The sequence below is a fragment of the Rutilus rutilus genome (genome assembly GCF_951802725.1).
Source record: "Rutilus rutilus genome assembly, chromosome: 17".
Lineage (NCBI taxonomy): Eukaryota > Metazoa > Chordata > Actinopteri > Cypriniformes > Leuciscidae > Rutilus > Rutilus rutilus.
The window spans coordinates 18,048,292-18,063,036 of record NC_140230.1 but is presented as its reverse complement, the minus strand read 5'-3'; the positions used below and the strand labels follow the sequence as shown (position 1 = coordinate 18,063,036).

The 14,745-nt window shown below is 40.2% G+C and overlaps 1 protein-coding gene across 2 annotated transcripts in view; it reads left to right on the top strand.

The window, feature by feature from the left end:
• Nucleotides 1-843: 843 nt before the first annotated feature.
• Nucleotides 844-14,745, top strand: part of LOC311276461 (nectin-2) — a 72,920-nt gene continuing 59,018 nt past the window's right edge. Inside the window, exon 1 of one of the 2 annotated variants that reach the window (XM_084386126.1) lies at nt 844-1,320. In XM_084386126.1, the coding sequence (XP_084242252.1) occupies nt 1,272-1,320 (49 nt within the window). In that variant the 5' untranslated portion in view covers nt 844-1,271. The remainder of the gene's footprint in view (nt 1,321-14,745) is intronic. The other variant, XM_084386127.1, reaches the window with a different exon arrangement.

Sequence of the window (14,745 nt, the reverse complement as noted above, 5' to 3'; positions counted from 1 at the left end):
TCAAGCACTTCTGCCCATATAGGACAGAACTATTTCAGCAATCAGAACTGATCTCATCTCACTAAAACGTATAGTTTTGTTCAGTGTGATTGTATTTCGCCTTGTGTAAGCCTGCTTCCACAGCATAGATTCTGAACAAAATCAATGTTCTTTCGGAGATGCAGATATGCAAAACTGATACAATGGTAAAATGTGCCACATGTTTCAACGATGATATGGTTATAGCTGTAGTGTCTAGTGTTACCAGCAAGGGGAGCGCTAGAGCCACTTTACTAGTTAACCCACAAGTCGCAACTAAACTTACCCAAAATATATTTCTGCGCTTATTACTTGTTCTATTGCATCGTTTTATAACTCTACGAAACTCATTATGCTTAATTTATATCTGCTTTTACATTGGCAATTAAGTTTTAGAAACGAAGAGAAAGCACATTTCCAGCAAGAACTGATACAAAAAAAAAAAAAAAAAAAAGAGTGCGGGAAACCCAGCAAAAAGACTGGTTAGACTGTTTTAAATGTTGTTTTCCAGAATATACTCCAGCGTCCAAAAAAGACAAAGGAAATACACAGGGAATTTCGTCATTATATGACGAAGTAGGTGTGTAGCGTAGGCTAATACAGTGTCAGGCTCTTATATTTAGTGAATACAGCACTTTATAAGACGAAACATGAGAACTGTTAACTGAAAGTAGGACAATTCCTGTCATGATTGGATCGAATTATAGTTTAGTTGCCTGAAACTGAAAGGAATAATGGTCAAAACCTAGTAGTTTCTGGAAAGTACCGAGCCTCCACTGGATTTTAGGTGACTGTTCAAATTAAGCGTGACGTAGGCATGACATCACACGACTGTGTCCAATGAGCTTCGCGCTCCTGATAGAGTTTCAACAGAGTCCGATCCCAGGGCGACAGGTTTGAGACTCCGCCGCCTGAGTCCGAGAAACCTCCAACTCACTCACTGGATATTTATTCACCTGTAGGACGCTTCTTACCTGGCCGCCGGACACCGCAGTTCGGAGGACAGAAGCTGTTTATACGATTTAAAAGGGATTTCGGACGCTAGATTGTAAACCAACTCAAGAGGGACTGCTGAACAGGCGTCAGCGACGCACCTTAACATTAAGTTTCTCTGCTCGCCCATTGAAAGAAACTAGAGAAACCACCTAACGTAACAGTTTATATCTCCATCTGACCGTCTCGATTCTGTACCGAGTTCAACAAGCGGACAACATTCAATTTTTGTTAAGGTGGACTGTCCACCCTTCCCTCCGATGAACATGTCAGGACTGTTAATCGCACTCCTTCTCCTAATTATTCAAGGTAAGACATATTATATGATCTTTAAATAAATAGTATAAGGAATCACAAATTGTTGCCGGTTATAAATCACACTGTTCTCTATCACTCTCATTCAAATAGATAGACTCAATCAAAGCGATAGTCTGGAGTCATAATATAAATATCCTTCAGTAAGTTAGGCTATATCTTAATCGTGCGTGCGTAGGCTACGTCTCTCACTGAACTCTGACTACAATCATGATTATATTCTTCTTGAAATAAAATGATTAATTAGGCCAGTGTTATATAGTATGAGGGAAAATAACTTTACGGTTTGGACATTCATCTTGTTTATTTCCCCAGGAGATTGTATGAGTTTGGTTTCGATAAGCGCCATGTTTCTCTAGGTGTGGCCTTGAGAAGTGCTTTTTTTCCTCATACGTGTTGACAGGTGTGTTTGTTTGCGAAACTAGGGACATTATCCAGTCGTCCTTCGGCGCTCTCTCTCTCTCTCCCTCGTAACGTTACCACATTTCTCCCTGCTCCTCGCGTCCTTTGAGTCTTTTCTCCCTTCACATCATATCATATTATTTCCAACTGAAAGGACACGTAAATAAATCCATCACGCAACAGGGGGTTTCGGACGTTGTATTTATTTATTTATTTATTTATTTATTTATTTTTTATAAAAATGTCGGTTTCAACTTAGTGTCATTTTAGTCTTATCTCTGAAAGCTATCAAAATCACTTTCAAAACGTCATGTTGTTGAATTTTTAATCAGTTAATTTATTTGACCCGACGATCAATCAATTTACCGGTATATTGCCGGTATACCGTCTTTTGTTTCGTCATATTTCGCCGCACTTCAGCTCCTTTTGATCGTATATTCAGCTGCTCCTCAGTGTCTTTGCAGTTTAATTATTCAGTTGCCATGTCATGGTCCGCAGGTGCACAACACCTGACAGCGAGTGAGCTGGGCTGGTGTCAGTGTCTAACCGAGCATACACTCGGAGTAAAAGATCTTCAGTAGAACTTGTTAGTTTTGATTATAATAAAAGGTATGAATAGTCTTATATATGGCAAATTTGTAATGTATAGGAAAATACATTGTGTATTAAGAGGATATGATGTGGTAAAGGTTTGTGACATCACAGGATGCAGTACTTTGTCGTAACTAAATAAGGGGAAAAAAGCAATTTACTCCTTTAACTTATTCATGGTCTGGACCTCTTCTGCCTGGGCCTATTTCACAGTACATCGGCTGCACTTCAGGAGGAAAACTAGAATAACGAAACAAAGGATTTGTTTTATTCATGAACAGAGCAGCAGAAGAAGGGGTCATGATTGCCTCGCTTAAGCAAACAGTATAAACAGGCCTTGTGTTTTCCTTTTTTTCCTTTTCCCCCCTTTCCCTTCGCATCCGTTTAGTTCAGTGTCCTGGGAGCTTTTGCCTTTATACACAGCAGTTGCAAAATATTTAAAGGGTCAAAGCATTGTTTTGTGAGCTCGACTCAGTGGCCCCTGCAGACTCATTTTCATTGCATGCCTATTAAAAACAATCAGACCGACATCATGCACACCAATATAAAAGCATTATTTTAATAACCTCATTATTGCTTTTTAAATTAAGAGCTATATGGACAGGAAGTAGGTTTAACTAGTTTTATGAGTATAAAACTTGAGCCAGTTCATCTTTCTAGTTCCAGACCGAAATGTAGGCTACTGGGAGCAGCAGAGATCTGCACAATAGCAGCTACTGATTGTGTTATAATACCCTCCTAGTGAACACGGGTCAAAAAATGCTTGAACCTGTTGCCATGGAGACGCTGTGTTTTCATTGAAAGCCAGGGTTAGGGGGGCTACTGTAGCAGCGTCTCTGGCTGAATGCATCAAGTGGTCTCTGTGTGTGTGTGTGTTCGTTTGAGTGAGAGGAGGAGGGGGTTGGGGAAAATGTTAGGCTGCTACGATGATGGAGGCGGAGGCCAAGATGACCTTATTCTAAACTGTGTGAGTACAGCAGTTACAGACGTACACTAACAAGCGCACACACCGATTGGAACAGCGCTAGCTCAAGTGGGTTAAACAGTGAAGAAGTGTTGAGTAAACAGGCGAGACCGTCTCCATTGTTTGCCGTTTCCAGAAACTGAGGAGCACACAAACAAAAGTTGAACCGACTCTGAAGGTTTTTCAGCTGCCATTCTCTCATCTTCTCCCATTTCTTTCCCTCCCTTCCTCTCTTTTTGCGTCCCTTGCCGTCCTTATCCGCTTGCTTTTGTTTGAGCGATGATTGCCATTGGTGTATTCAAATCTCCCCCCCCCCGCCCCACCTCATGCTGACCTCAAGGCCACGCTGTTTATTAGTGTCTGAGCTGGTGAAAGAACGTGGGAGGAGGTGTAGCAGTAGACAGAACTGAAAGACTGGAAAGAACATTGATTTAAAAAATGCTGCATTCCTGCAAAAACTCTTACACGAGGTTATCTTGGTACATTCTTTAAAATATAGGTTTCAAAAGGGGATTTTCAAAAGGGGATTTTCACAGTGGGATTTTTTGGGGTTCTTTAAATAACCTTTTAGTGAACAATTCTTAAAATAACCACTTTTTTCTTATATGTAAAGAACATTTTACTAATGTAAAGAAATTGTTTTCACTATAAAGAACCTTTTGTGCAGTGGAAAGATTCCATGGATGTTAGAGCTGCACAATTCTGGATAAATTGAGAATAGACAACTATAAATAACATGTCTTTTAATAGAGGTCCTGACAAAATGTCAATTGCTGCTATCTATTTAAAACATTTAATTAGAATTAATAATAAAAAAAAACAGTTTGAATGAATGATTCAATGACTCACTCATAAATACTTTTTTTAAATTTTTTATAATTTGTTGCCACCTACTGGTGTAACAATGAACTTGATACAATCGTTATTTTAAGGGCCATTACTTTCAAAAAGTGATTTACTCTATTTTGATCGCTACTGTAGACCGAATTATAAACTTTTATCGCAGTACTTCTGTGAGACTTTGAATGTTTGTAGCACAGAAATAATGATACTGTGTGGTTGAAAAGACTGTTTGCGAAGCTGTTTCATACATGACAACTGCGTTAACTGTGTCAGCAGCAGCATCAATGAAGATCACTGTGATCGTACTTGTCAAAAAATGTAATAGACATAGTCGAATCGTTGTTTTAGAAATTTAGAAATAAGATTGCGGGTGTGTGAAACGAGATCGATCTTTTAACAATTAATCTTGCTGCTCTAATGGATGTGATGGGTTCTTCATGGATACTATAGATGCTGATAAAGAACCTTTGAGTGTAGGCTATATGAGGGGGTTTTGGGAACCTGTAGCTGTGTGTGTGGGTGAAGGGAGCCATCAGTGATTGTGGATCTCTTATTCTGGTTGCTTGTAGAGATAAGGCTGGATGAGTGTTGGGATTTGTGGATGGGGGAACCAAAGCTTTTAACACTTGTCGCAAGTCTGTGTTTGACATGCAGCTCTGGGAATGAAGTCTGCCGAAATCAATGACTGACCTTGTAATTAACATCAACCTGCACTAATACGGACACTGGAGATTTTACCACCAAGCTTCGTATGATATCCATGTAACACAACAGAGTCTGACTTATGAGTGATGGGTGAAATATAATATAAGTAACTTTTGTAGTCAGGGTTATTTTCAGAATCGCTTTTTCTTCGTTCAAAAATGGAGCTAAAACGAATCTCGTCTGGTCCTCGAAGCACTTAGAGGACAAGGCTCTTTCAAGCATTTCTTTTCTGACTGTCTCGCTCTATTCTTGTCACTTTCTTTCTCTCGCTCCGCTCTCACTGGTTCAGCAGATGTCAGATCTCAGAATGCTTTTACGGTATTAGAGATTCATGGGGTTGATATGTCCAGTAAATTGGTCCTCATATTTTAGTCTTTCGCCTAGTGATGGAAAGCCAACCGACCATTGTGGCTTTGACAAGATGGTGAGAACTGAAACAAGTGGCAGGGAGGAATGAGAAAGCAGGGTTCTGCTCCTGCTGTGGTTTACCATCTACTTCATAAAGTGTCTTATGATCGTGTGGTGGAACTGTTCCTGTTTTTATGCATCTAAAATGCAGATAAAACATGATTCAGCGAGACACACACAAAAACATAATGTTATCACACCCCATGCTGGCTGAGTTTACCCCCTTGTCCTATTGCATGCTGGGAGATGAGTGACCCTCCAGGGGCCAGTAGCCAGTTGCGCTGGTTGCCAGGTTGATATAGGAATTTTGAGAGTTGCCAGGTTGCTGTAGTAGGTCATGTCTACTCATAGGGAAAATGACCACAGATCTGCCCTCTTTAAATATGAAGCCAAATGGCATAAAAAGCAATAGGACCCGATGAGCATTCGGCCCCTCTAGACAGAATGCCATCCAGTTCGTTTTATGATTAACATTGCAACCCTGAAGGTTTTTGGGATACTGAAGCTCCTCTTTCTGGTTTGTTGGCTCCATATTCTCTGAGGTTTTTCACTGAGTTTTCATCATTTAACTCTCATGTTCCACAGTAACTTTCATTTTCCATAAAATATAAAAGTACATATTTAGTAGAATGTCATAGTTGCTCTATTCTGAATGAATGAGAGTGACATGTGAAGGCCAAGTATGGTAACCCATACTCGGAATTTGTCCTCTGCGTTTAACCCATCCAAGTTAGTGCTCGCACATTAGGAGTAGTGAGTAGTGAACACACACACCGCAAACCGTGGACACACACACCGGAGCACTGGGCAGCCATTCACTGTGGCACCCGGGGAGCGATTGGGGGTTAGTTGCCTTGCTCAAGGGCACCTCAGTCATTTCCTGCCAGTATTAAGAATCAAACCCGCAACCTTCGGGGTAGCAGTCAAGAAGTCTAAAAATAACAAAAAGCACATTTGAAGTGGTTAAATGGGCTTGTGCGCTATATTTAAAGTCTATTAAAATCATACAAGAGCTTTGCTCATTTAATGTATAGTTTGAATCATTGGTTTTAATCAGACTGCCATGTATAATTTCTAGCATCAGCAGAATTAATTTTTTTACATATGTGCATAAAATTAACATTACAATTGCAATATAGCCTACCCAAATGAATCAGAAACAAATCAGAATTAAATCAAATTGAGAGCTTGGATTAGGGTTAGGGGGACTTGTTAATTGTTAATATTATGATCAATATCATATAGAAAATGTCTTCTGTTTTTCCCCCATTAAGTTGAAATGAGACGCTTACTGAGTGTTTCTAACACATGCAGATACTTTATCATTTGAGGCAGAAACATCAGATGATGAAGTAACTGAAAGGCTTCCTTTCTTTTAGTGGAATGAGCATGTTTGTCCTAAGAGGTTCACAGAGGGAGGGACGAGGGGGGTGAAAGTGGTTCTGATTCCTGAGGATTTTTTAAAAGCACACTCGTGCTGTCTCATAAATTTAGCATGCCGGTGGTTTCAGGACTCCTCGCTGCGAGCGCCCTCGCACACTGGGCACAGCGGAGTGTGGAGAGACGAGGTTGCATGAAAGAACGTGTCTGGCTGGGTAGCGGTGCCTCCGAATAGCTACATAAGCGAGACTTGAATCCCACAACGGAGAGTTGCATTATATTATGAGTAGTGCTAAAAGAATCTCAGTCCTGCGATATCATGCTCCATTTTATTGTCATTTTAGATGCATACACACACGCCAGCTCACACCAAGAACGATAACCATAAAAATAACTATAACGATAATAGGGCTAATTATTAGCATCCACACCTATGCACAATAACGTTCTGCTTATTTTAAGAGGAAACTGCTTCTACTGCTTTAAACACTCAATCTCATTAAACGAATGGATTCTGACTTAAAAAATAAATTTTCAAATAAAAAATGTACATCTTCTACTTGAACAGGTCTACCAAATGCTCCCCTGTTTTCGGTGCTGATGCAGTGGTGACCTGTTCATGTAACATGTAAGGGTGGCGGCTGCCAATAAAGCAACTAAAAGCAGTCACAACGAACCGCAAAAGTAATGATTATGAATATGTCAAATATAGCAAGGAGACATTTTAATTGTTTATTAATAAACAAGTGTTTTCTGTGTCGGCTGCAAAGATGAAGTTGACGATGCTGACTCGCGATCTTCGCAGTAGTGAACGCGCCAGAGAGAAATGCACATTTCGGATTACATAGTTTTCTTTCGTTTTGAATTGTTCTGTTTAAAAAATATGATTTCAAGCGTTCTGTAGATAATAGATATATTTCTCAGGTCTGTGAGGCAAGTAGGCTATGCTGAGTTTCGTTTCATTTATGAGACTAGCTCCAGTTCGCGGTCGCCTCCGTGTCGTGATATCTATTATCTATTATCTGCTTTACTTATTTATTAAATCCAGGCAATTGGTTGATGAAACGTTGATTAAAATTAAGATACAATTAATACAAAACGAAATTCACTTAGAAAGGCTTTGTGCTTTATGTTTGAGGTCTCTGTGGAAGTTTTAAAGCAGTCTCTTTTAGTGCCGCTTTCAGAGCGCTCACGTCCGTAACCGAGAACTGTCACTGTTTTTCCTCATAAATGTGAACACGAAAAATAAAATAAAATGAATATTTTATGCTCTGTGGAGAGCATAGTAGCTTGGAGAGTTTACATTAGTAAGCTACAGGACATCGTCTTTCAAAACATGACCTGCACGAAAGAGAAAAAAAATTACTGCGTCATTGTACCCAGCACTCCTGAAAATGCACTTGCGAATGCGTCTCTGTCCCCAGCACATTTCAAACCAAACTGACGCCCATGCTCCAAATGCCTCCACATGTTAAGCTGCTGGCCCTCATGCACGGTCGTGCACATAGGAAACACGCCACCCTATCGGCAAGGCTCATCGGCAGAAATGATCATATCGGCCGATGCCGATGATGGTCATTTAAAGCTTTTGTCGGCCGATACCGATGTTGTGCCGATATCATCGTGCATCTCTACTTTATCGTTATAGTTATCGTCCTTGGTGTGAACAGGCTTTTAGTCATTAATTGTATCATTATGTTACACGATATGCTCCATGGGAGCAAAAATGAAAACCGCTGTCTCTAACGAACCATGTGACCTTCAATAGCCCGGTCATCATTCACAAATCATGCAGGAGACAATTTCCCTCTTATTAGCCTCGGTTTCTCTCACTCACTCTTTTATGAAGTGACTGATACTGTTTAAAAGATTGTCCTTCCTCTGTGCACCCGCCCCCTCCCTTTTTTCTCACTGTCCTTTGCGTGTCCATCTGGAGTCGGCTAGCCAGAGGCAGACAAGGAAGCGAGGCTTTGCTCTATTGATCCTGTATCGATCAGCAAGGCCAGTGATGCCCTTGTGAGTCGACACGGCTTATTAAAGACGTTAAGCCTCTGCCCTGTCGGACTGACATCACTGTGAAATATAGTCCTTCGTTTCCAGAGGACGTCAGATGTGATGATTTATCTTCTCGTTTTTTATTTACTCTCTATGCTTTCTCTTATATCCCCACCACCCTCTTTTCACTTTCACATCCTTTTCACACTCTTAATCCCTGCACTCAGTTGTAGTTAGCAATGACGTTAGCGCCACTTTGCCCTTGTCTTTCACTCTCTTTTCCTCTCCTCCTCTTCCTGAGCAGCTTGCACCTGGTCCGCAGAATGTCGGGCCAGTCCACGACGTGATGGAAGCCGGACTGGGTCCTAGCCAACCAGAAATGGCCTCGTTTTTTTGTGCAGCCTCATTCCAGACCAGATACAGTAACTACAGCACAGTCACAGCGAGCTGAATTATCTTATTCCTGTGAGCGCGAGCGGCACAGCGCTCCTCAGAGAACGCTAATGTCATTAGCATGCCCAATGTAGCGAGCTGTCAGAGAAAAACAGCAGTGACCTTTAAGATAATTTTGCCCGTCTCCTGTGAGTTCTGTTGGGTACATTTGGTGAATGCTAGTGTATGTTCTATGTAGTTTTTTATAAGGTCAGCATATTTGAGAAGAAATACTGTAAAATAACTGAAAAAGAGTGTATGAATCACCCAAATTAAGTTCTCCCGAGATTGTTCTCCCTAGGAGAACTGGAGCTTGCCTAGGTGACTTTGAAAGTTTGGAATTTAAAGGAACAGTTCATCCAAAACTAGCTCTTTTTCCACTGTTGTCTAAACCGTTTTTGTTGGTTAACCATTCCATGCCGATCTGGCCCAGCAGGCACAGATATGGTTTCATTTTCTACTGTGGGGCTGATATAAAAAAAGTTTGGAATAATACAAATGTGTTAGTTGTTGCCTTGGTAATGCAAGGGTTTCCAAATGATATGAGATGTAAATGGGGACCGCGTAATGGAGGATGAATTTAAATAGTCCGTAGAAAGTCATAGAGGTTTAGAACAAGATCAGCTTTCCCTTTAAGCCTCATTTTAACATACAAACTTACAATTAACATTTTGTTAGGTATGTTTGCCGAACAATCTTCTTTGTTTTCTTGTTTTCTTCTGACCTCTGATCCTCATTGTGTTTCTTCAGACTTCCCTCTGTGATGTTTTGTCTCATTCTTTTGCTCCTGTCAGCCATTTAACAAACGAGCGCAGTCCATCCTCCCACCAGTCTCTCTCTTCCTCTTTATCCCTTCTTTCTCACTTCTTCCATCTTGAGGATTCAGTCCACTTAACGGGTCTGTCTGACTGCTGGGATGTTCAGTCTGTCACTCTCCAGCGACCTTCCCTTCTCTTCTCTCTCTCTCTCTGACTCATTATTTCTCTAGTCATATTTTCTTTCTCTCTCATTTCTCTTCCTCAGCTTTGTTGTTGTTCTGCTGTTTCTTTTTGTTTGTTGTGGACTTTCACGCGATGTTGTTTAATCCAGTTTGCTTTGTAAAACCAGGACAGTTGATATTTCTTCAGAGTACTGTGTTTCTGTGCTGTGTTTGCAGTTATTATTATGACGGGAGAACCCAGGCGTGATTCTCGTTCCTGATTTACCTTTCATGTAAAATCATTCTTTCAAATGCAACCAGTCTATTTCTCTCGAATATTTGGATGCAGTCACGTCTTCTGCCCTTTCCTTTCTCCTCTAAAAGAAGGTCCACGTTTCTGCTTCCAATCACACCATTTCTCTTAAAATTGGGTCTGACCTCTCTTTCCTTCTCCCAGTAGTCTTTCTCTTCTCTTGTCTCTTTCCTTTCTTGTCACATTATGTGGTTCATGAAGGTTAAATCAGCGAAATAGCTCATTTTCCATTGTTGAAAGAGAAAAACACATGTGGAGATGGCAGAGAGCACCATTTGGTGATTCATTTAAAGGTCAAAATACTTGTAAGAATCAGTGAGAGGATTCACTGACACCTGTGACAATAGATTCTGCGTAGGTGTCGTATTTGCTAGATTTACTTTAAGCTATTGTTTGATGCGTCACACATTGCGTACATTCAGTAAAGGTGTTTCGGTCTGGGGTTTTTTATGTGCGCCAGTGGTCGGAAGAATGTGAGTATCGGTTGTCATCACAATGGAGGAAAAAATTAAATCTGTCACATTATTTCTACAACACTTAATAAATTACAATTGTTACTCTGTTTTTGGAGAAATCTGTTGAGTGACAAAAAGACATCGACTTCCCTCCACCTACTGATGTAAAACACTGAAAATGAATGAATCTGAACGAATCTGTTTGGCTGATAATGTTCCTCATTTTTAAGTCGCTTTGGATAAAAGCATCTGCTAAATGATTAAATGTAAACGTATATGTGAACAGAGTCAAAAGATTTGAGTCACTAGAATGAATCAAAAGCACCACTGCTGTCTTATGCCACATTACGCACCAGTTCAGTTGATAAAGATGGTAGATGCATTATAATGCATTATTGTATTGTTTGTGTTGAATTCCTCTCTAAATTACACATAATTATTCATTAACATATAGTACCTGTCAGTCACAGCTCAGTTCATCAGTGATGAGTAAAGGGAACATGAAATGGTGACCATGGAGGAACAGAGGAGCCATTGTGTTTGTTCCCTACCTCTTCTAGAATCACACTGCATTTCAAACAAGTGTGTGTGTGTGAGGGGGGAGACTAAAGAAAGCCCCTCATTGTTCTCTCAGCCATGTCCATTTATACAGGTAAGTGATATGGCAGCGTCGGAGGATCCACCCTTCTCTTCCTCTGCTCTCTAGAGGACAGAAGAATGAAGAGAGGAGAAAATGTTCCTCACGCTCTTTATGAGGGGATAATGGATAGTTTTCACCCTGGCTCTCCTTTTTATGGCCCTCTGTGCTCCCTGAGAAGCAAAGCATGATGGGGAATAAAAGTGCTGACACACTGGGTGAATTTTTGTGCCCTCGAAGGGCACTGCGGGAAAATAACGCAACTTGGGGTCAATCGAAATTAAACTGAGCAGCTCAATCCCTCAATTAGTGAAAGGCTACGTGCTACAGTCATTTCAAGAAAACATTGTAACAAAACATGTTAACATTTATAGGATGTTTATTTATAATACATTTATATATACACTATACCATTTAAAAGGCATGGTAAGATTTTTCATCTAATGCTCACTAAGGCTGCATTTACTTTTCAAATTGTTTAATTTAAACAAAATATGGCTAATTGTTATCTATCAAATATTCCATTAAAAAATAAACTGATCCTTGTGACTGTGTCTATGTATAGGGTGTGCCAAACTCGTACACATGAGATGACCTGCACCCTTCGGAGTTAGAAAGGCACAGTTCTTATTTTCATATGGAATTTCCTGATCTCTTTGTGTGTGGTTGAGTATTTTCATGCAGCTTTGTATGTGCACGCAAGCTTAACATCTGCTTGTATATCATATGTATGAGTAGACTAACTTGATATAAGTGTAAATTTGTTTTCAGTTTGTGAGCTATTCTTCTTCTGTGCCATAACCGAGCCCTCAGGGCAACACGGGCCTGTGAGTGAACGAAAAAGAAAAGAACAGGAAAAAAGCCCCAGGCGGACCAGCTAGCAAAGGATGTAAAATCGACTCTAAGTGATTAGCACTGGAGCATTTTGATTAGGCAGATGCAGCTTAAAAGGCCAGAAATCTCTATTCAATCTTGTCTTCTCCCCATGGAAGTCTATTTATCTGATTTGGATTATTAATAACATTGACGGTTACATATACATTTGGCAGATGCTTTTATCCAGTAATACATATTATCAGTTCATGCGTTCCCCAGGAATCGAACCCATGACGTTATGCTCTACAGTTTGAGCTACAGGAATGCTAATAATCTTATAGTGCCAGTGTCCACCATTCATCTCTCCCCTGCTGTTATCTCTCTTTCCTCAACATATATGTGACCCTGGATCACAAAACCAGTCTTATGTTGCACGGGTATATTTGTGGCAATAGCCAACAAAACATTGTATGGGTCAAAATTAACGATTTTTCTTTTATGCCAAAAATCATTAGGATATTAAGTAAAGATCATGTTCCATGAAGATATTTTGTAAATTTCCCACCTTAAATATGTAAAACATTTATTTTTGTGAATGGATGCAGCACTATCGCCAATAGAAATGGACAACTTTAAGGGCGATTTTCTCAATATTTCGATTTTTCTGTACCCTCAGATTCCAGATTTTCAAATATTTGTATCTCGGCCAAATATTGTCCTATCCTAACAAACCATACATCAATGGAAAGATTATGTATTCAGCTTTCAGATGATGTATAAATCTCAATTTAAAAAAAATTACACATAAGACTGGTTTTGTGGTCCAAGGTCACATATACACTCCTCTTCCTCTTTCCCTCACGTCTTCCTTCCTTCCTTCCTTTACCTAAATGTGTGCCGGTATACCACTCCTTCCTGTCTCTCTCAGTCTGTCTGTGTGTGGGGGAGGTCTATGGGTCCCAGGTTGTAGTGTCCTAGTTTTTCTCTCCTGGTCTCCCTCGTTCCCTTCTCAATGTTTATTTATTTAGATGCCGAGGGAGAGAGGGATGAATAGATGGGTGGGTGAATGAAGGGATGGTTGATGGAGAAGGAGAGGTGTCGGGGAGCGAGAGAGAAAGATTGATATTTTAACATTCAGAGGAAGTGTGGCTGACAAACAAGCAGCTCTCACACAGAGGCTATGCAAAAACATTTTCTGATGGATTTCAAGCAATGGAAATGGATTTGTTCAAACAACCTTATTGTGCTGCGTGGTTATTCTTTCCTCACCTTGTGTGAGAGATTTGATTTGATGTCATTCCTGATGAGACGAAAAGAGCAGATGAAACGAATCTCCTTTCTTTAGCATTCCGCTTTTCTCTGAGATCCCCTCGTTCAGTCCTTCGCTTTGATGGGAACTCAAACTGCAAAAGTGAAAACCTTTGTGCATGGATGGTCCCTGGCAGTACTTAACAGAGTTTAAATAGTTTCTAGCTAGCAGTCGAAGAATGTAGGTGTTATTTAAAGTCAATGTGATGTTGAAATGAATCTTATTTTTGCCTTAATGCACTTTCCTGGTCTTATTGTGAATAATTAATCAGTGCTGGCATGTTATCTGCTATGATAAAATCAAACTCTCCTTATGTCTCATTAAAAATCCCATTTCACTCTGAAATACATCACATTATGGAGGCTAAATGGGTTGACGATTTCATGTCGACTTTTGAAGCATATTTGCATAAATACACTAAAGATTTTTGCTGTGATTATCAAAGTACAATGCATTTTTTACTTTTTAAAAATTAGCTTAAAAAAATTAATGCTAATCTTGCTTATAGCAGTTAATCTCAGAATTCATTGCATGTGTATTTATGTATGTATGAATAAATTAATTAGAGCATGCAAGTTGGACTGCAGAAATGAGAACAGATGGAAAGAAGAGAGACAGTGTGAGCACAACCTTACACCTGGTGCACTATAATAGAATAAGACAGGGTTAAATAGTGCACAGACGCTGGTGGAAGTGTGCGTGTGTGCGTGTGTGCGTGTGTGCGTGTGTGTGTGTGTGTGTGCGCGTGTGTGTGCGCGTGCGTGTGCGCGTGCGTGTGCGCGTGCGTGTGTGTGCGTGTGTGTGTGTGTGTGTGTGCGCGGATGCATGTGCGTTTGGGAAACAAAATGCTTGAGAAATGTCACCAGAAGTTCATGAATAAAGTAAATCCAAAACGTTGAGAAACCTTTTCACAGTTCCTAGAACTATTGGCTAAAGTACCCGTATGTTCCTGCGGTGCGAACACGCCGACTAGGAACGACTTTAGTTCTAGGAAGGAAGGAACTAATTTAGCTCCTACTTCAGAGTAGGGTCTAAACCAGCACTATAGGAACTACCCGTGACGTTAGTGTTCGCTGATTGACCGAACACACGCGGAACACCAGCACCTGCCATTTTTAAAACAGCTATAATGTAAACACACAGATTATAGCCTATATATTTACTCCAGAAACTAACTATACAAACATGGAAAACAGTGATAGATGGGCCTCTAAACCTTTATGCTGAAGAGAAAATCCAACGCAACTTTG